Source organism: Lagenorhynchus albirostris, chromosome 8, assembly GCF_949774975.1.
Source record: "Lagenorhynchus albirostris chromosome 8, mLagAlb1.1, whole genome shotgun sequence".
Taxonomy (NCBI): domain Eukaryota; kingdom Metazoa; phylum Chordata; class Mammalia; order Artiodactyla; family Delphinidae; genus Lagenorhynchus; species Lagenorhynchus albirostris.
In genome coordinates, this window is record NC_083102.1 from 61,366,396 (window position 1) to 61,388,833 (window position 22,438).

General features: G+C 36.2%; 1 protein-coding gene across 1 annotated transcript in view; it reads left to right on the forward strand.

The window, feature by feature from the left end:
* GLCCI1 (glucocorticoid induced 1) overlaps positions 1 to 21,755 on the forward strand; it is a 120,035-nt gene extending 98,280 nt beyond the window's left edge. The window contains exons 6-8 of the mRNA XM_060157077.1: positions 4,451 to 4,661; positions 17,565 to 17,685; positions 18,843 to 21,755. Of these exons, the coding sequence (XP_060013060.1) occupies positions 4,451 to 4,661; positions 17,565 to 17,685; positions 18,843 to 19,191 (681 nt within the window). The 3' untranslated portion in view covers positions 19,192 to 21,755. The remainder of the gene's footprint in view (positions 1 to 4,450; positions 4,662 to 17,564; positions 17,686 to 18,842) is intronic.
* Positions 21,756 to 22,438: the final 683 nt, after the last annotated feature.

The window sequence follows — 22,438 nt, forward strand, 5'->3', positions numbered from 1 at the left end:
AAACTGAAAGCATTTCCACTAAGATCAGGAACAAGACAAGGATGTCCACTCTTATTCAACATAGTTTTGAAGTCCTAGCCACGACAATCAGAGAAGAAAAATAAAAGGAATACAGATTGGAAAAGAAGAAGTCAAACTGTCACTGTTTGCAGATGATATGATACTATACATAGAAAATCCTAAAGATGCCACCAGAAAACTACTAGAGCTAATCAATGAATTTGGTAAAGTTGCAGGATACAAAATTAATGCACAGAAATCTCTTGCATTCCTATACACTAACAAGGAAAAATCAGAAAGAGAAATTAAGGAAACAATCCCATTTACCATCGCAACAAAAAGAACAAAATACCTAGGAATAAACCTACCTAAGGAGGCAGAAAACTTGTACTCAGAAAACTATAAAACACTGATGAAAGAAATTAAAGATGACATAAACAGATGGAGAAATGTACCATGTTCTTGGATTGGAAGAATCAATATTGTGAAATGACTATACTACCCAAAGCAATCTACAGATTCAGTGCAATCCCTATCAAACTACCAATGGCATTCTTCACAGAATTAGAACAAAAAATTTTACAATTTGTGTGGAAACACAAAAGACCCCGAATAGCCAAAGCAATCTTGAGAAAGAAAAATGGAGCTGGAGGAATCCCTGACTTCAAACTCTACTACAAAGCTACAGTAATCAAGACGGTATGGTACTGGCACAAAAACAGAAATGTAGATCAATGGTGCAGGATAGAAAGCCCAGAGATAAGCCCACACACATATGGTCACCTAATTTATGACAAAGGAGGCAAGAACATACAATGGAGAAAAGACAGCCTCTTCAATAAGTGGTGATGGGAAAACTGGACAGCTACATGTAAAAGAATGAAATTAGAACACTCCCTAACACCATACACAAAAATAAACTCCAAAAGGATTAAAGACCTAAATGTAGGACCAGACACTATAAAACTCTTAGAGGAAAACATAGGAAAAACACATCTTTTTTGACCCACCTCCTAGAGTAATGAAAATAAAACCAAAAATAAACAAATGGGACCTAATGAAACTTAAAAGCTTTTGCACAGCAAAGGAAACCATAAACAAGAGAAAGAAACAGCTCTCAGAATGGGAGAAAATATTTGCGAATGAAGCAACAGTCAAAGGATTAATCTCTAAAATATACAAACAGCTCATGGAGCTCAATATCGAAAAAACAAACAACCCAATTAAAAAATGGGCAGAAGACCTAAATGGTCATTTCACCAAAGAAGACATACAGATGGCTAAGAAGCATGTGAAAAGATGCTCAGCATCACTAATTATTAGAGAAATGCAAATCAAAACTACAGTGAGGTATCATCTCACACCGGTCAGAATGGCCATCAAAAAATCTACGAACAGTAAATGCTGGAGAGGGTGTGGAGAAAAGGAAACCCTCCTACACTGTTGGTGGGAATGTATATTGATACAGCCACTAGGGAGAACAGTATGGAGGTTCCTTAAAAAACTAAAAATAGAACTACCATATGACCCAGCACTCCCACTACTGGGAATATACCCTGAGAAAACCATAATTCAAAAGGACACATGTACCCCCATGTTCATTGTAGCACTATTTACAATAGCCAGGACATGGAAACAACCTAAACGTCCAATGATAGATGAATGGATAAAGATGTGGTACATATATACAATGGAATATTACTCAGCCATAAAAAGGAATGAAATTGGGTCATTTGCAGAGATGTGGATGGACCTAGAGTCTGTCATACAGAGTGAAGTAAGCCAGAAAGAGAAAAACAAATATGGTATTTTAAGACATATCTGTGCAATCTAGAAAAATGTTACAGATGAACCTATTTGTAGGGTAGGAATAGAGACACCGATATAGAGAATGGACATGTGAACACGGGGGGAAGGGGAAGGTGGGACAAATTGGGAGATTAGGTTTGACAATAAATACACTACCATGTGTAAAATAGATAGCTAGTGGGAACCTGCTGTGTAGCACAGGGAGCTCAGCTCGGTGCTCTGTGATGACCTAGATGGATGGGATGGGGCGGGGGGGGGGGGCGGCGGGAGGGAGGTCCAAGAGGTAGGAGATATAGGTATACATATAGCTGATTCACTTCATTGTAGAGCAGAAACACAACACTGTAAAGCAATTTTACTCCAATTAAAAAAAAATAACATAGTTCTGCTTTTAAGTAAATCATATTCTAATTTCACAGTAGCCACTTCAGAATTACTCTGGGGTAACCTACACAGTTATAACTAAAATATTAATTTTAAGAATTTTTAGATTTATGATTAAGTGTGCCTCAAAGTTTTAATAAATCAAAATGTCACCATCAGTGAACCTGTCAGTAGCTTCTAAGCCTTTATATTTCCCATCATTATTTTGTGTAAATGTATAAACTTCTAAAATCTGTTTTGTTATTCTAATTCTTCTGAACCCCCTCCCCAAGAAAACAGAAGTTGGTTAAGGAAATTGATATATATTATCCAGTTAAAGATTCAGAAATGGGAATACAAAGTGATTGTATCAAATAGGACATGAATAAAAGATAACTCAAATTCTTAAACTTTTTTAGTTACAAATTGATACATTATTCTTTTACTAATTACCAATATTGATATTTTATTAAAGCAGCATTTTCCTTGACTTAAATATCTAAGTTTTAAGAAAGACCTCTGTCATTTAACCCTCATATATATTCCAAAATGATCTTTCTTTATGGGTTGTTCTGAAAACCTCACACACCTATCACATAATTTTGTCCAAAAAAACCCCCAAAAACCTGCACCAATGATTTATTCTTAGAATTGTTCATTCTAAAATTTAGTGCAGTGTTGTAATTGAAATCTAAATTTAGTTAAGTAAAAGAAAAATTGTAAATAATAAACAATTTTCTTAGCGTTTGACCAAGTAACTTAATATTTCTTTGGGAATATTTCTTTCCTAAATTGGAAAATTTTACTTTTTTTGTTTGTTGACAAAATTAACTAATATTCCATAATTGAATATTCTCTTTACAGTAGCATGGTCATTGTCAGGTTGTGAAAATGGTATAGTTTTGGTTTAGCAACTCTGCATAGACAGATGAAGTTTTTATTTTAGGTTTTGACCTTCACTTAATTTGTTGTAGAAAAACATTGATATATTTTGAGTCTTGCCTAATTTTATCTTACTTCATTTTCCCTCTGACAGTGTTTCTAAAATCTCTGAAATGACAAAGCTCAGAGTAATAGCAGTAAACAGTGAAAATAAGTTGTAAATATACTAAGAATATATTGGTTCTTTTTTCCTAGCATTTCAATCTTGTCTATGTAATGACAAAAATACTGTAAATATACAGAATTATATTTGTTGACCTCACTTAGTTAGCAAGATATATCTTTACAGCAGAAGCAGAGTAGAAAGAGTCCACTGCAGCTGAAGCTCTGATGCCATTTAATTGACCATGTCACCAGGAGCTCTAAACTTTTAAGTTCTGGGGGTTTCCCTGGTGGTGCAGTGGTTAAGAATCCGCCTGCCAATGCAGGGGACACGGGTTCGAGCCCTGGTCTGGGAAGATCCCACATGCTGCGGATCAACTAAGCCCGTGCGCCACAACTACTGAGTCTGCGCTCTAGAGCCTGTGCTCCGCAACAAGAGAAGCCACTGCAACCCAGAGTAGCCCTCGCTCGCCGCAACTAGAGAAAGCCCGCGCTCAGCAAAGACGACCCAACGCTGCCAAAAATAAATAAATTTATTTAAAAAATAAAATAAACTATAGGTTCTTTATTGGTAAAAACATTGTGCTAATGAGGTCTAGGGTCTTCTCGGGTCAAAAATATATGATTCATATATGATTCTATAATTATAATTTCATTTCTATTTTTTATTTTTGCCACTCAGAACAATGCATTAGAACTAAGCAAAATTCATTAGTAGTCCTACTCAGTTGGATACCAAATTAGAAGAAATGTTCTGAGTTATCTTAATATCCTCCCTTGAGTACTAATAGAATAAACCTTTTATTATAAATTTGGGGTAAACTGCAAAATCTGTTCCTGGCTTGTAAAAAAATAATAAGAAGAAGAATGAACAAATGGAAATCCATACCTGTGAATATGAGATTTCTCTTTTTTTATTATCAAGTCAAAGTGACTTCTTGAGCGGTTTGACTAATTCTTAAAGCAAATGTTTATTGAATGTCTGCTGTGTGCCAGACACAGTGCTAGGGATACAGTGTTAAAAGAAGCCCCTGTCCTTGAAGAGTATTACTGGGAGTGCTGGTCTAAAGTGACTGGCAGAACTTAAGACACAAGATTGGTATCTTTATTCTCTGAAGAATCAACTATGGTGGCGATAATACTGCAAAATGAAATCAAAAGAAACACCAGTGCTTTCTATATGGATGGAGTATATGAACTGTCACTGACGGTGTGATGGTTGTTGCTCTTCCAGCCTTTGGATATCCCGGATGGTCGGAGAGCCCCCCTCCCTGCTCACTACCGGAGCAGCAGCACTCGCAGCATCGACACGCAGACCCCCTCTGTGCAGGAGCGCAGCAGTAGTTGCAGCAGTCACTCCCCCTGTGTTTCCCCCTTCTGTCCCCCGGAATCCCAGGACGGTAGCCCTTGCTCAACAGAAGATTTACTCTATGATCGTGATAAAGGTGAGAATGAAATCATCCATTTAGAGGGTTTGTTATAAGGCCTTGGTCATTCTACTTTCTTTGTCTTAGACCATTACATCACCTTTTTTGTTTCATTGAATGGTGGGATTGTAAAGGATTGGTTGATCTAGGTTGGTTTGTTCATTGGTTTCATGTACCCCCTTCTTTGTGACTTTCGCAAACATCTTCCATAAATGTGTCAGAGGAGCACAGCGCATGGTTATAACAGCTAATGAAAGCTATAAAATGAATGTGTACAGCTTCACATCATATAACACAGTTTTTTCCTTGGTATTGTCCAGAGTTAAGGATGGTTATGGTAAAGTTTATGTTCCTCGTGCCTGAGGTTAGATTTCGTATTCAGATTAATTTGGGAGGAAATAATTTCTAAAAAAATCTGTTGGAAGAATGAGTGTATTTTTAACCAAGTGGGATAAAGTTTAAAAAGTACCTGTAGCACATCAGGGAATATATTATGGTATGTAGATGAGTTATTAACTAACACCAATAAGAGTGCAAAACCCGTGGGGTTTCTTATTGCCTGTCAAGCCCTGTCTGCCCATGTCCTCCTGTCTTCGTGTCAGGCACTTGGCTACCACTGTTCACTCTCTTCTTTCAGTTTCTAGCCCCCTCAGACTCAGACATCGAAGGTACTGAAGACTGCCCAGCTTCCACCTTCCTAGCTACTTACAAAGAAACACTGAACTTCCTTTGTAACACATTTATTGCTTTTCACCACAAGAAGATCATAGGCAACACAAATTTTAAAACATGAAAAAATTAAAGTTTATAGAATCTTACAGGATTTTTTATGGGCCTTGTCCTGACTTGACCCCCAACCCCCTCAATTTGTTTTATTTTGAGGTATTAATACATTTAAAGTGCCCAAATATTAAGTGCTAAGCCCCCTGAATTTTTACACACGTATGCACTCATGAAACCACTACCTGGATCAAGATACAGAACATTTTTCGCCTCCCAGAAGGATCCCTAGCCCCCTTCACAGACAGTATCCTTCTCCTCTCCACTTAGAAGTAACCACTGTTGACTTCCATCATCATAGTCTAATTTTTTCCTGTTACTGGATTTCATAGAAATGGATTGATGCAGTGTGTATGCTTTTGGTCTGGCTTCTTTCAGTCATCATTATGCCTGACTCTCTGCTGAGATGTTAGATGGAAGCTACTTTGGACTTTGTCCTCTTTGTGGGTGGATCTCAACAGTTCTCCCCTTTTCACCTTTTCCTTATTGGAAGCCTTGTGAACTCTCTTCCTCCATTAAGGATGTACTGAAAGCAGTACCTTAGTTAGGCATATCTCTCTGCTTCAAGTGGAATGTCGCTATTGTAGAATGCAGACTAGGAAACTTTCATTTTACTGAGGCATCCTACAGCAGTCACTTCCTCGCATTTTTAGTATGGATGTTTCATAGTAAAACAAACAAGAAAACACCTTGCTTCTAGTAGGAGTATTTGTTTTGAAGGTAAATGGAAATGTTAAATAATCATCAATAATCATAAGTTATTGTAGGCTGCAGAGGTGGTATATGGTGAAACAGATCTTGTAAAACCCGTATTTTTTTATTATACCACTAGAAAAGATAAGTGCAGACCACTTTTGCTACTTATTAGCACTTACAGTTGGGTTAAAATTAAAAATAACAGTGATAATAAGGCTAGGCAGTTAATTCAGAAGTTTTGTTTTCTTCTAAGTTTAACACTGTGGATAGTTGAGAGATGCTGAACCAAAAGGGAGATGTATTAGGAAGTTGATAGATGAATTCCATTTTGGTTAGCTGGTTGTGAGATTGTCTTCTTGGCCTCTGCGGGACTATATTCTTTGAGGCAATCTCACAACCAGTTAGAACCACATTATCCATTCATCTGTCCATGGATACTTAGGTTGTTCCCATGTTTTGGCTATTGTGAATAATACTGCAATGAACATGGGAGTGCAGGTATCTCTTCGAGATAGTACAATATTCTGAATTCTGGCTGTTTCTTAGAGAGAAGTTAGACTTTTTCTAAGACTGCTTTTGGTTGTATATTTTTCTCTATGCCCTTCTATTCTTTTATACCAGATATCTGCCTGCATGACACAAGTGTCTTATCTTTCTTCTGTTCCTCTTGTTTGTTTAATGTAAAATGAGAACGTTGGTCCACATCATCTCTAAGGCCAACAGTTTTTCCCCTAATAGTTAAAACAAATTTTGTTCTTAGTAAAACAAGGTGATAATACTTGTTTTCACACCTCATACCATTATTGAAGTTAAATGAGATATTGGAACAGAGTGCTTAGCACAACTCTTGGTATGTAGTAAACACTCAATAAATGGTGTTGGGTGTGACTAATAGTGATTTTTAAAAAATTTCCTTAGAAACTAAGAAGACTACAGAATCATTTAAGACTGTTTTCTACAAAACTACCTCAGTTTGGGAATTAAGACCTCATGACATAAGTTTCTTAATATATCTACACTATTATACAAGTATGTTCAGAAAACTAAAGGTACAAAGGAGAGGGAGTTGTCAGTTTTGCAATTTCTGAAACTTACATATTTAAATCATTCAAACTATAGAATAATCTCTGACTCATTACTTCAGAATGGACAGTCCAATTTTTTTTAAGATACTAATTCTAGCTTACAATTTGCATTTTTCCACAGTGAAGCTTAAATTGGTCTTTTGTTTCTTTACATTTATTTCCAGTAAAGAGAAAAAAAAAGCAAGCTATAGATTTCTAATAGGTGTGCATCATTAACTCTGAAAACAGAATTGATACTGTAATTTTGTAGTCAACTAGAATTGATTTGGAGTGCCTACCTATTCTGTAGTTGCTGTTGTAGACTAGCTAGTTTAGACATCTTTAGGTGCCTGGATTGGCATGCACAGGTGGGGGGAGGGAAAGACATTGTGAGTATATAGCTCTAATGAGAGATGTGCTAGTTAGCTGATTATTTTTCTAGTACTCATCTGTTATTCCTATCCTTTTCCTGACTTTATTATTTCTGCTTATTCCTAACATCTGTTTTTCTCCATGACACATATATAATTTGAGACCTATAAAAATAATTTTAGTTGATTAGCATAGTGGTCCTTTGGCTGTTTCAGTTGCAATGCCAGGACAAAAACACTCTCATTATTGAGAAAAGTCCAGCCTTTAAGAGACTGTCTTCAGGTTTTAGTTTTTTGGGTTTGGTGGTTTTCTGACAGATTTTTCCAGTGACCTAAAGACTGAAGGCAGCCTGGTAACGTGTAAAGTTGCTAGGCTTACTAACCTAGTAACAGCCACAGTTCCTACATTATGATCTGTGTGGAGAATTCAGGGATCCAGAATAAGAGCTCTTATTATCTTGACATCTTCAGAATATATCCTAAGAGTTAGCCTAAATTCTTCTACATTATCATGCCCAAAATGCAAGGGAGAAAAACAGTCATTTATATAATGTAAATGGCAGTGTCAAATATTAGTTCTTTTAGCAGCTCTGCCAGCTTTCCTTAATAAGGTAGCAAGCCACAAAATCTTGACTTCAGTCTGCCACTTATAGTTCATCTTTGGCACAATTCACTTAGGCAGGTTGTTATAAAATTCTGCAGTTTTGCAAGATATTGTGGAAACGTTGATTATTCTAATCATGACGTCAACTGAACCATTCTAGTCAGGTCAACTACCAAGAGTTGTATTCCAAGAGTCCATAAATTGATTACTTGGAACTTAAACTATGTTTTCCCACAGGAAAAATGTATATCACGTAGATGGAGTTTCCAGGGCACAATGCATATAAGCCTATTTAACTCATACTATGATTTAACTTATAAATATTAATATTTCTAAACTTTGGGTATTAGGACTGAGCAGCCCATAGTTGCAGAAAAGAAAAAAAAGTATTATCTTTTCAGGGTCTAGGGCTGACCCCAGGCAGACTTTTAAAAGAGACTCTTTTTGATATCTTATTCCTTTCTGTATACATTTTAAACCCGATTTGTGTTCATCTTTAGGGCTCTATTTCTTAACATTGTTTGACCTTTGCCCTTACCATACTTTAACTCTCCACCTTCTAGATATCCTAATCAGCCAAGATTGTGTGGTACTTTTCTTTTTGTGGTTTATGTTGTGAAAATAGATACGTTGGATATACTTCTTTTAGCTACCACACCTTGCAAATTGCTGCTTTTGAGCCTGAATCTGTTTCTCAATCAAAAGATTCTCCCCACATAATTCTAGGATGCTTATTATCCTAGAAGAACCTCTTGCTGGTAAAATTACAAAGAGTGTAGAAATCTTATTCCAACAAAGGAGTTATTCCATAGGTTAAAAAGTGAACTTTTCTAGAATTACATCCCTAAGGTCATCTTCCCTGTTTTGCTTTTTCAAGAGTACATCTAAAATTACATATACTCCTATTATCTGATGCGTATAAGAAGCATCCAGTAAATGCCTTTTCCCCCTCTTTTGGAAAATGTCTACAATTTTACTAATAGCAGTTGCTGTGTTAGCTCTCTATGGATGAGTTACTATTCTTAATTCAAAATTATTAGTAAGTATACAACTCAGTTCTAGCAGTTACAACTCAGAGTCTAAAACAAAAGCAAACCAAAATTTATTAATATGTCCGCATATATAATTTCACTTAATCTTCTATTATCTATTTACTAGACTATAAGCTCCATAAAGAGCAGGTAACTTTATTTTGCTCATTACTTTATCCTCAGCAACTAGAGTGGTGCCTAGCATTAGCATGGAGTAGTGCTTAGTCGAGATTTTTTGAGTATTCCTTCTTCATGGTATGTCCATTTTTTTAAGAATATATTTTTATAGCTTTGTTGAAAACATTAGCGTCTTTTTCCTTAAGTGGTTAACTTATATATGTTAGGCTTTTGAATGTTGAGGAAGAGTATGATAATCCTCCCCGCTACCACCAACCAAAAAAAGATAATAAACAGTCACCACTCTAAGATTATGCTCACTTAGTGATCATAGGCCTTTGGTGAGAAAGAAGCCATAAAGTTCAAGTTTCCTGTTGAAATTAGGGGAAGGGAAGTAACTTTGCTAAAATCCATCTCATCTTCTACTCTGATCATGACTGGGGAAAAAATAGGGTATGGGCTAGAGGAAAGGGGATCTGTTGAATTTTTTTCTCCGTGTTATCTTTTATGTTCCTCTGAGAAGAAATATGGACACTGAAGCCACTCCTTGTTGCACTGTGTCTCCTTGTGAGACTAACAGAAGGCAGACCCAATGAAGCTTTTGCCTAAACTCTAAGACTCTACTGAGGAGAAGCATGGAATGTTAGATTGGAACTTGATCGTCTAGTCTAATGAGGACGATAGAGTTGAGATGGATCAAAACAGTGAGGCAGATAGCATGATGGTAACAAATTCTGACTCTGGTGCAGCCAGGTTGAACTCTGCTCTGCCACTTACTAATTATGTGTCCTTGGGCAAGTTACTCAACCTCTCTGTATCTGTTTTCTCACCTGTAAATTAAGGAAAATGATGGCACCTGCCTCATAGGATTGTTATGATGATTAAATTTGCCCAGGTGACTTTACCTTTGTTATCCCCTGTAATATTATCACAATCCGATGAGGAGGGACATTGTCATTATTTTAAGAATGGGGATCCTAAGGCTTAGAGAAATGAAGTTAACTTTCCTAAATCTTTTGAAGTCCAGATGCCAACAAAGATCTTCCGTAGGAACCTCACACTACTACTTGCTGCCTTCGCAGGAGGAATAGCCATTACACAGTCATTCAGCTATGAAAGAGCCTGGTGTGTGGAGAACAGTTAAAAAAAAAAAAAATAGTGTGGCTAGAGCATAGGGGTAAATGGTAAGGAGTAGAAAGCAGTGAGAATGGAGAGGTAGGTAGAAAGGCCACTATTTCATAAGGGCCTTGTAGCCTTGCTGAAAGAAATGAAGAACCAAGCAAAGATCTTTTGTCAGCTAAAGCAGGGGTCCCCAACCCCCGGGCTGTGGACCCGTAGGGGTCTGCAGCCTGTTAGGAACCCGGTGGCACAGCCGGCAGTGAGCAGCAGGCGAGTGAACTGACAAAGCTTCATCTGCCGCTCCCCGTCACTCACATTGCCACCTGAGGCACCACACCCCTCACCACCCCACCCCCGTCTGTGGAAAAACTGTCTTCCATGAAACCGGCCCCTGGTGCCAAAAAGATTGGGGACTGCTGAGCTGAAGGACATGACCAGCTTTAAGGATAAAGCTACAGAAGTGGAGAGAGACAGCAAGAGGGGAAGATAAGATGCTATTTTAATAGCCTAGTCCTGTCTCCAAACTTGAGTTATTACATACTTTTTTCAGCAATTTTTAATTTGTACCCGTAATATAAATTTATATATTTCTAAGTTATGTAAGTACATAATTCAATCCATATATAAAATATTTGCTGGTAAAGCTTAGTTTCTTATTTTTAGAGATAAAAAGTAAATATGTATAAATGTTCTTTTTTCTTCCTGCATATCAGCAGATTGTTTAGTGCACCTTAATTGGGAGACCACAGGTGTAGGGCAAAGGAATTGGAGGAAATAGACTGAAGAAGAATCAGCAGCATTTGGTGGTTGATTAGATGTACAAGGTGAGGGATTAGAAAAATGAGGATAAAGGCAAAGTTCTAACAAAGTTCTGACTTGGGACATAAGAAAACGATTACCACTATTAATAAGGCAGTGAATGTCAGAGAAGGAACAGGCTTTAAGATGACCATTATATAAGTTTAAGATTATATTTGGTTATCTGCCAAAAAGATGTTATAATACCATTTCCCTTTAGCAAGAATTGGGGGGAAAAAAAAGAGAGAAATACTGAGTTTTACCTGATACATAGCATTTTGTTTTGTCTTCTGTTTTGTACATAATTAAGTGCTCAGTAAATATATATGTGTACATTTAAAATTATATTGAAATTTTATTAGAAGTTTTCATTTTTTCCCCCGTAGGATACTTTAGGAGCACTTTAATATGAACAGTGTGTTTCAGTGTTTTGAAAACTGATGTCCCTAGAAATTTTTTCATTTAAAAACCTCAAGAATATAAAAAAACTAAGATCGCATCAGACTGATTTTGATTTTGCTGAGAACCTTAATTACATTACTTTTCAAGATATAAAATATTCTGGGTAATCTGAAATTTATTTTCAGTTTAGTTTCACCGTTATGATTTATAAGAGACAAGATCTTAGTCTATAAATTGGTTTGCAGACTGTCTTCAACAGAGTGATTTGCTTTCATTTTTTAACTCACGTCGGATAGTCAGATTCAGGGTGATTTGTTCGCGTTCATGTAAGATTCCGAGTGAGTAGTTAGCATATCAACGATGCCAAGTCAGATTTGGAGACAATAATAAGCAATGTTGTTCTGCATATCAGGATTATGTTTGCAGAAGAAGCATTGTACTTATTGTGAGTACACAAAAACAAAGGCACAACTATGATTTGTTTGCTTATTTTGTAAATTAGTACCAATTCAGTGAATATGGAATAAATGATTAAAATATAAAACACCTTCCACATATGACAAATATTTAATTAATGGGCCTAACTTACATTTGGAATGTAATGGGCCTAACTTACATTTGGAATGTAAGTGCCATTAATTCAAAACAGTCTTATTTGAGACAAAGTTCAAAAATATAAGTAACAAGGATTATGTTACATTTTCTCTCCTTACCCTTTGCTGAATGCTGATGTAAGGGAGATCTTAGCTATAGCTGATGTGTTGTTTTATTAAAATTTTGTAACCTTCTCATAAAAGGTTGACTTTGAAATTGTAGAGAAACGTTAGAGACTATTTGTAAAAGTCAAATGTTCTCCTTACTCTTCCACAGTTTTTTTTTTTTTTCACTGAAAATGCAGGTTTTCAATACAATCAGTAATGCCAACTGGTTCCAAAAGTTTGTTGTCAAGAAACACTATACAGTTGTTTCTCCTGATTTCATTAGACCATCAAATTACACTACAGCTGATAATTTCATTTCCTGATGCAAAAAAAGTAATTTTTTAAATTGAAGCATAGTTACTATACACTATTATATAAGTTACAGGAGTACAATACAGTGATTCACAATTATTAAACGTTATACTCCATTTATAGTTATTATAAAATATTGACTATATTCCCCCTGTTGTACAGTATATCCTTGTAGCTTATTTTATATCTAATAGTACCTCTTATTTCCCTACCTCTGTATTGCCCCTACCCACTTCCCTCTCCACTGATAACCACTAGTTTGTTCTCTATACCTGTGAATCTGCTTTTTTGTTATATTCAGTAGTTTGTTGTATTTTTTTTAATTCCACATGTAAGTGATATCCTACAGTATTTGTCTTTCTCTGTCTGACTTATTTCACTTAGCATAATGCCCTCCTAGTCCATCCATGTTGCTGCAAATAGCAAAATTTTGTTCTTTTTTATGGCTGAGTAGTATTCCATTGTGTATACATACCACATTTTCTGGAAAAGAAGTAATTTTAATACTAGAATAGCAATTCTGTTTAGATCCTATTTAGTTCATCATATTTATAATCTTATTCTAAATTGGCTAACTTTGTCACTAAGTTTAGTGTTGGTTGAACTCTATGCTCGTTTTCTCAGCCTGTTATTCTAGCTTTGAAAGATAGAACAATAATTACATTCTACTGGCTCTTGCTACACATGTAATAAATATTCTCTACGTAGAGGAATCTATAGAATCTGTATACTTTAGGCATTAGTTTTAAAATTTCGGAACGGTAGATCTCCATATGCTAAAGGATGCCATCATGAACTGGCAGAGTTCCTACTAGGCAGTCATAAACCAGAGAATCTGGTACTCCAAATGTTACTCGGCTTCCCCGCCAGACACAAAATCTTACCTTTATATACCTTAATAAAGTTAGTGTGCAGACCTATTAAAAATGACATTTCTGTTACTCTCTTTTACCAAGAAAGTAGAATAGGCACTTAATTTCTGAATGGTTCACCTTTGTTAATTTGTGAATTAGGAATGATGTGTTCTTTCTACTATTGTAGCAGTATTTTTTGAGAGCTTATTCTGTTTCAGGTACACATTTTTCACAGCCATCATATCAGTAGTTATTCCCATTTTATAGATCAAAACACAAGGGGATCACACTTTTCCTAGGCCGTGCAGTTAGGTCTAGACAGAAGTCAGATGGCTTGACTCCATACCAGTGTTTTAATGTTTTCATGATTGGTTATCAAATTTGGCTGTACTTCAAAAGCATTTGAGAGCTTTACCAAAAAAAAAAAACAGCCAGCACATGCCTGGGAATGGGCCCCAGACTAATTAAATCAGAACCTCTTGAGGGGTGAGGTTTCAACATTGGCATTTAATAGTATTGTTAAAACATCTTTGATGAGTCTAATGTGAAACCAGGGTTAAGAACTACCACCCTGTAATTATATTGCTTATTTTAGAATTAATTTTACTTAATTTGATAAAGTAATCTGATAGTAGGAGATAAAGCACGTATAAAGACTTAGGGCTAGAAAAGAACCATGGCAGAGATTTTACATACCTTCCTACATAAATGAAGCAACTTAATATATATGTTTTTTTTATACTAGAATTATTGGCCATACAACTTAATATACCAGAAGTAATGGAGGCCATTTATAAGGAGAAATTCAGAAAATTCTAAAACTATAAAAGTACACATAGTTTAATGAATCTTGTTTCTATATGGAGTTTCAGACTTCAGTAATATCTCTAACTTTTCCAAGCTTTAGTTCATTTTGATGTGTTTTAAAATGTTTGTCAAACTCCTTATATTTTAATCGTAAATATGGTACACATGCATAATTATAATCTTTTATAATAAAATAGTCAAAAAAATGTTTCCATACTCTTAATTTTGAGATCTGGGTGATTCTGTTATAAATATAGATGAAACTATTATGAATGCAGACAGATATGTAAATAATTATATTCATCACATCTAATTTCATTGGTTATGAGGTTATAAGAACATAAAGTAACATTTAACTTAATCTCAATTACGTGTCTAGTTATTATCCTATTGTGGGATAAGAGAATGAGAAAATGTATCATGCTTGTGAACAGGAGGGATTAAATTAAGATTACCATGAGACTTCATCCTGAATCTCCTGAGCAAGCATGCTTACCTCACATTTATAATGTTCTCTTAATGAAATGTGGTTATTAAACTCAACACAGAGTTCTAAATGCAGGAGTTAGACAACCAAGCTTGGAATGGGTAGAATAGTTTGCTCATGGGAGTTGTTTTTAAAGCATGCCATTTGTAAAGCAAAAAAAAATATTTTGGTACACTGTTCCTTTTTTGTATGTTAGAACCTTTTGTAAAAATCACAGAATTTCAGAGTTAGGAATGGAAATTCCTTTAGTTATATAGAAACTTAGAGAGGCAGCTGTGTTGAAGGTTATACAACTATATACAGCTAGTGACAGAACTAAAACCCCAGAAAGTTGTCTCCATTCCCTGTTCCTCTTTGCACTCTATCAGATTGCATATTTACCTGAGGAGAAAACCCCAGATTTAAGAAATCTATTTACGGCTCCAAATTTCTTTCTTTCAAGCTTTGTCTTTCCAGACCACCAAACATTAAATGTAATATACACACACACACACACACACACACACACACACACACACACACACACACACACACACACACACACACACACATGTATATATATATTCTCAACAAACAGTTTTTATTGAAAAGTCAAGGCAGTATAATAGCACTGAATACTATCCTTCTGGGATAGCAATATATTGTGTTTGTTTGTTTAAACATTTGTCACCCTCCTCCCTGCCCCCAATAAAAGAATGTTTAAGTGGGTAAAACTCTGTAAAAATATAAGCCTCAGAAATTAGAAAAATTTCAAGGAGAAAAACCATTTAATATTTAATTCATTGTAGATTGTTTATAGGAAGACAGTTAGTTTTGCTGATTATCCAACTCACATCTAGCTTTCAATTCTGGGAAGGTCCCTTGAAACCATCAGTAATGTTATGAGAGAAATCATGTGGTAGGTCTGATGATGTAATAAGAAATAGAACACAGGAGACTGTAAGAGTGGCCAAGATGACTTTTCTTACATGACAATAGGGTGGATTCTTAACTACTGACCTGGTCACACCCCTGCTGATGGCAGAAAAGGCTTGTTAAAGGCATCAAGCCCATGGCTTTAGGCCCATCCTGCGTGCAGCAGGGCTGTGTCCTCTCCATGGAGGCACTACACAACCATAGCTACTTTTTCATGTATCCTTGGCATGGCTGGTCGTTGCTTGGATAATAAAGCAAAGTCAACCTGTATTTTTGGTATTATACCGAGTTCAAGACCTCATTCCCACCAGTTTTTGATTGAAGACCAGTCGTTTTGGTTTAGCCTAGCTCAAATAGCAGCGAAGTCGGACTCTAGTCAGGTTAATGATGTTTTGCATCTACCGAAGAGAAAAAATAATATTCCTTCTCCTCCCTCCCATTTGTTTAAGCAATATAGGATAAATGTTGAGTCTAAGAAAATCCTCAAGTCTGAAAAAACCCAACGTAACTCTAAGACTTAATTCCTTCCCAGAGACTATGCATAATCTCTATGGACATGTGTAACAGTAGTGATGGAGAAACTATGAGGTTTTCTAGGTTTCCCAATAATGTGGCCTTGTTATTTTGCAGGCAATGATTTCCCAGCCAGAGATATAGCCATATTCAAATATAAGCACACATCTGCATGCCCAACACTTACACAGATGCTCTTTGAGTCATTCACCAAGTACACTCTAAGTGTGCCTCAAGGGTCTACTTTCTAAGCGTGTATTATACTTCATTAATGATGATTAAAAAAACCCTCCCTGTTACTCAGATTCTGAATGTTGGACCATGTACTGTATCCTAAACTGAAGCAACTTATCAAAATTGTGACACCTGAAATTTATGGTACTAATGCCATCTTTCAAAATACATACGAAAATACTACATCTCAATAGGTGATGTGCTTAGTATTTTAGCATGGGGGATTGGTTTGCATTAAGTCAGAATTTGTTTAAATAGGACTATTGTATTTATAAAGGTATGTTAACTGACTTTACAACTTGGCATCTTAAAAAGATAATGACATATTTTGGTGGATATGAATTTCCAAAATCCTTTGCCAGGTAGGAAAGGGAGAAACTGCATATAGGTTTTATGGCTTTTCATGAATAGGCCATTTCTTTTTGGTCAAAAATACGAAGAAAACATGTTAGATAGAGATGCTTTTAGATTCCTCGTGCTTCCAGCAGCGAAAATACAAATAGTGCTCAAAAAATTCTTTTATATAGACATTTTAAAGGCAAAATTCTGAACATTACCTTTTTCATTGTGGGCCAAGGGAAAGTATATTGTGTTATAAGCCTGTTTTTTCCCTGCATACATGTTATTCACAGTGTTTAGTAAAACTAACGTTTCTGCTAAGAACTTTTGTAATGAAGATTATTCCACATATTAAAATTTTCAATTAAATTGGTTGAACAGTGAGAAAATATAGAGAATGCTGTATTTAATCTCTTAAAATTCTGCATGGCTATACATATTACCCCATTTATTTACCTTTTTGAAATACATAATGATGTATTTATTTTCAGGATTACAGCTCTACAGCTCTACTTTACTCAAAATGCAGTTGTCTGGACCAAAATATCTGCTTCTTATGTTCTGTGGTATGGCAGATTACTATTGCATTGAAGCTTTTATTCATAAGATATGTACTACACAAGGATGTTAGAAACAGCTTTGCAATAAAGGAAGCTCTGTGGTGGAAGCCAAGGGGCAGTAGTGGATAAACTGTGCAAAAGGCTGCTTGTTTGGAAATCAAATTTAATTTAAAAGAGCTTTCAATCACTAGTTAATATAACTGCTTTAAATTTACAGACAGTGGGAGTAGCTCACCGTTACCCAAGTATGCTTCATCTCCCAAACCAAACAACAGCTACATGTTCAAACGGGAGCCCCCAGAGGGATGTGAGCGAGTGAAGGTCTTTGAGGAAATGGCGTAAGTAATGTCTTTTCTGTCAGCTGGGATCTGCAAAGCTGTAAAGCTTTTTACTGAGACCAGTTGATTACAGATTAATCAACTACTCCATCCAGCTGATAATGTGTTCCAAAAGCAAATCATGAAAAGAGAGTTGAATAGGCAAAAGAGATCTTATTGAAGGAGAATTAGAGTCTGTGTGCTGGAAATATGCTAATACAAAGAAACTTGGAAATTCATCCTTACTACCTAAAAGATTTATTTTTAATCATTAAGAATTTTCCTTTCAAAAGTTCTATTAATTTAGATGGCTAAAAAGAAAAAGACATTTAGCAGCAAAGTGAATATCCATGTGTGGCTAGCCTTAACGATAGTGATACCACAAGCCAGAGGGAACTCACTAACTCGTCTCCTTCCCTGTAGACACATCTAGCATGTGTATTCATTGAATTTAGACTTTCTGTTCACAGATTTTTTTTTTCTTTTTGAAAGTTCGGTACGTATAAAATAGAAATTAAAGGGAAAAGAGGTTCATGCTGTAAATACCTGGCAGAATAACTCAAAAAAAGAGCGTGTGGCTCTTGGACTCACTCATCCCTTTGTCCCAGTGCAGGTGCCCTAGTGGAGGCTGCTGTACTCTTGTAACGTAGAAGGGGACAGAGACGGGTCCTGCAGGAGTTGATGGCTTAGTTCCCGGGGAAGGGGAGGAGAGGAAGGGCTTGTGGACGCTGTTCTGTTGGGCTGACTCATAAAGAAACTACTGAAACTACTTTTCCTGATCTGTGTTAGTAGAAGTATGTATAGAGATACAGAAAAAGGAGGAAATGCTTAAAACCAAATATATGATTGGGTAATCCCTCTCCCAATGTACTTAACAGAAAAGGTCATTTTAACATCGCATAATCCATGTTTCTAAATGAATGAAAGCAAACTAATCTCTGAAAAATTCTGTGTGCCCAGAGTCCTTTTGAAAATCCTTCTGTTTTAAATGTCACCTCAGTGCTGTGTACATCAGTAGTATGCCAGCTGACTTGTGCTATGGAAGATGTTTACCCCTCTGTGTACACTTAATTCATTCCCTGCCATCCACATTTTAGCTGTTTTAGAGAACTCCAATTAATTCAGAAAGTGCCTAACTTTTTAGTGATTGTAAACCTAATTTTGTTTTATGGTTTTAGGTCTCGCCAGCCTATCGCAGCCCCTCTCTTTTCATGTCCTGACAAAAACAAGGTTAATTTCATCCCAACCGGATCAGCTTTCTGTCCTGTAAAACTTCTAGGCCCTCTCCTACCTGCCTCTGACCTGATGCTCAAGAACTCTCCTAATTCTGGCCAGAGCTCAGCTCTGGCCACCCTGACCGTGGAGCAGCTTTCCTCCCGGGTTTCCTTTACGTCTCTTTCTGATGACACCAGCGTGACGGGCTCCACAGAGGCCTCTGTCCAACAGCCATCCCAGCAGCCGCAGCAGCTCCTGCAGGAACTGCAGGGTGAGGAGCACATCTCCGCTCAGAACTACGTGATCATCTAAAGCAGAGGGGGAGCTGGCCTCTACCCTGTGTTCCCTGGATTAGGAACTAGATCTCAGACATCTATCTGCATGGAGTGACAAACTTCCTGACACCACCACCAACAGAATACTTATCAGCATCATAAAGTATCTCTTAACACTGATCTTGGCAGGGACGGAACTCCTATTCAGCAGTTTTTGTGGAAAGCAGTAATGCTTGCAAAAATGTGTGTATCATTCAGCATTTTAAGTGGAGACTATGCATTTCATAGTATGTTTGACAGATTAGTACTGTGTCCTGTGTTTTGTTCCAAACTCTTCAGTATAAATAAGCTCTATATCAGAAAGTTGCCTGTCTAAATAGAAAATGTCTTGCTGTGTTTTGTCCTATGGAAAAATACTGTACTTCAGAATTATGTTTACAATTGATCCAGGTGTTTGTTTCTAACTTCTGTAATACATACAATGCAAAAAAATAAATAAATAAATGGCCACAACAGTTGCACAGTGCCCACCCTATGGCCTAGCTTCAGGTACTTCAGTTGAAGTCTAAACTCAGGTAACTTGGAATGTATATCATATTGGGATATTAACTATTTCACAGCTAAAAAGCTAAAGAGGGAACATCACTCTTTTGCCTTTTCTTATTTTATGCATTTCCCTTTCCTCATTACATTCCACGTTCTTAGAATAAGAAGTGCATTCAACCCTAGGAGAACAGAAATCCTGGACATGGGTGAACATGAGGAGAACCAGCAAATCTGTGGTGTCTGACATCACTTTTGTCATGTGGTTACACGTAAAACAACTGTTGCATTCACTGTTTCAACATGTGTAAATGTGGCTTTTTTTTTTTTTACAAGTTCAGGTGTTGCTCGGTTAATGACTGATACAATGTTGCAAATAAAATGTCCAGTACTAGGCTGTACAAAAACATTCCACCTTGTGTGTGTGGAATTTAAAGACAAGAATGTCTAGGTCTAATTTCAGGACCAGTGCAGTTTCACAGGAGGATGGCTGAGGTTTTTTGTTTATATTGGCCATCAGGGTCATGAAATGCTACTGTTCTATCAAAAGGCATATTAATGTTTAGTTTCTCTTTTGGAAATTGTTTAATTTGCAGGTTAAGAAATGACACACTTTTGGTTATTGTTTTCCTCAAGCAGTTCAGGTGCATGAGTTGCATTCACACAGAGAGAGCATATGTGAGTCTCAGAATTCAACATAAGTAAGCAGGTTATGTGGTGACTTACAAATGCAGTAGTTTGAAGCTGTCTCTACTCAAGCCTCTCATAATAATACCATTAACAGTTCTGTTCACATTTTGGATGCACGAAGTAGAGCATAAACCCAAGTAAAGAGCCCTGAACTTGCAGACTCAACCTAACTTCTCTAAGTGTGAAGAGAGCCCTAGATATTCCTGATTGGTCAGTGGAAGAGCCCAACTCAGACATTGTTTTCTGCAGCACAAAGAGAGTATTCAAAAGCAAAGGGAAGTTTCTTTATTTTTATTCCATTGCTTTCAGTTCAATAAAACTGTTTCATCAGCACCTGAAGTGTATGGCACAGTTTTCTTAAGAATTAGGGGAACAAGGTGCTTACAGTTACAGGAACGTTTCAGTTCCTTTCAGTCATTCCTGGGTTTTTCTTTGTTTTATTTTCTAAGGAGGTTGAAGAAGGAAGAGTTGATAAAGAAGAAAGCAACACCATTGATTTTCTTTTTTTTTAAAACAAATGATATATATATGTGTGTGTATGTTTGTGTGTGTATGTGTTCTGTGTATTATTTTGTCATGATCCCAATTATCTTCTTTCCACCAAAGTTTGCAGTAATATTCTCTCCTGAAGGTGCATTCTGGCTCCTTTAAATTAGTCAGTGTTATATTGTAGGAGACTGTCATGGGAAAGGACTCAGTTTACTTTCGCCATTTTCACAGGGGAACGTTTTAAAACAATCTATTCAGCAGAAGAAACCTTTAACCCTAATAATCTCAGGCCTTGATGAAAATACTATATTTTGTAGATTATGGTTAAAGGGAGAAAATATTAGTTCTGTAAGATAAATATGAGCTCCATTAACTTCTGATATCTGGTTTAGCATTACATAATGTGTTGATCTTATGCTCTGCTTTTGTCCAAATAAGATGCAATAGTATCAATATTAGTTTCTGAACGATGGACTGAATATGCTTTTTTTGGTAATGAAATCTGATGTACGATATTTATAGTGACATGTGCTTTTATTTTCTCATGAGAAAACTAAATATTAATTGTGTTGTACATTTGTTCTTAGCATATATTAAAGTTTTGAACCAAATGTGTTAAAGCTTATGCTTTGCCATGTAAATTTCCCAGAAGTTGTTGAGCTCAAATGTATCCTACATCCAGCTGTAGAAATTTGTCAGAAATTGTTTAAATTTTGTATATAGTTGTACTGTTTAATTCTAGCCACTGCGCTGAACAGTATTCGAGTTACCATACAATATGGCTTTACACAAGGAAATGTGTGGCTTTTGTTTTGTATTTTTTCAGTATAGAAGTTCCTGTGTCTTCTTATTTAAATAAAGTTATTAGTAAAACTGGAATAGTTCGCCTATGTTTTTGGAAAGACTGAGCTTTTTAGCATCTTACCTGACAGGGATGAATTCAGCTCAGGGAAGTGGCAGTATTCAGTACTCACTCAGTTCCTGACCTGCATCTCTGGGTTGTAGGTAGTCTGACTGGATCAGATTTCCACAGCCTGGTTTCCTCTTGACATTTAATGTACACACTTTCCATCACAAGGTAAGAAGCTAGATGTCTGAAGTTCCAAGTCTTTGTACTGCTCCCAGCTATGAGCACCTTAAAAAGAGAAAACATTGTCCCATGTTGTTATTTTATGACTAGGAATTATTTATGAAAATAAGTTGTTGAAGTTCAGTGAAATCACCACAAGGGAAGTTGCAGCAAAATTAAAAAATTTTTCACTCTTTTTATATATGTTTTCAGGATAATAGGGAGAAAAGCTTTATGGAACAAAGGAGTGTTGATGTTCTTCCCAGTTACCCAAATAGGGTCATCATAGGCCACGTGCTGGCTTGAAAGCAGCAACAAACCACTTTGAGAAATAATTTACCAGCAGAGTATTCTTCATTTCTGAAGCACATCTCACTAAAGAGATTGATAAGATTTGACTTTTAAAGTGAACTTAAAAATAACGACTTAGTAGCTGTGTTTCAGGCCTTAAAAAAATAAATATAACTTTTTAATAGTGAGCTTGATCTTCTTC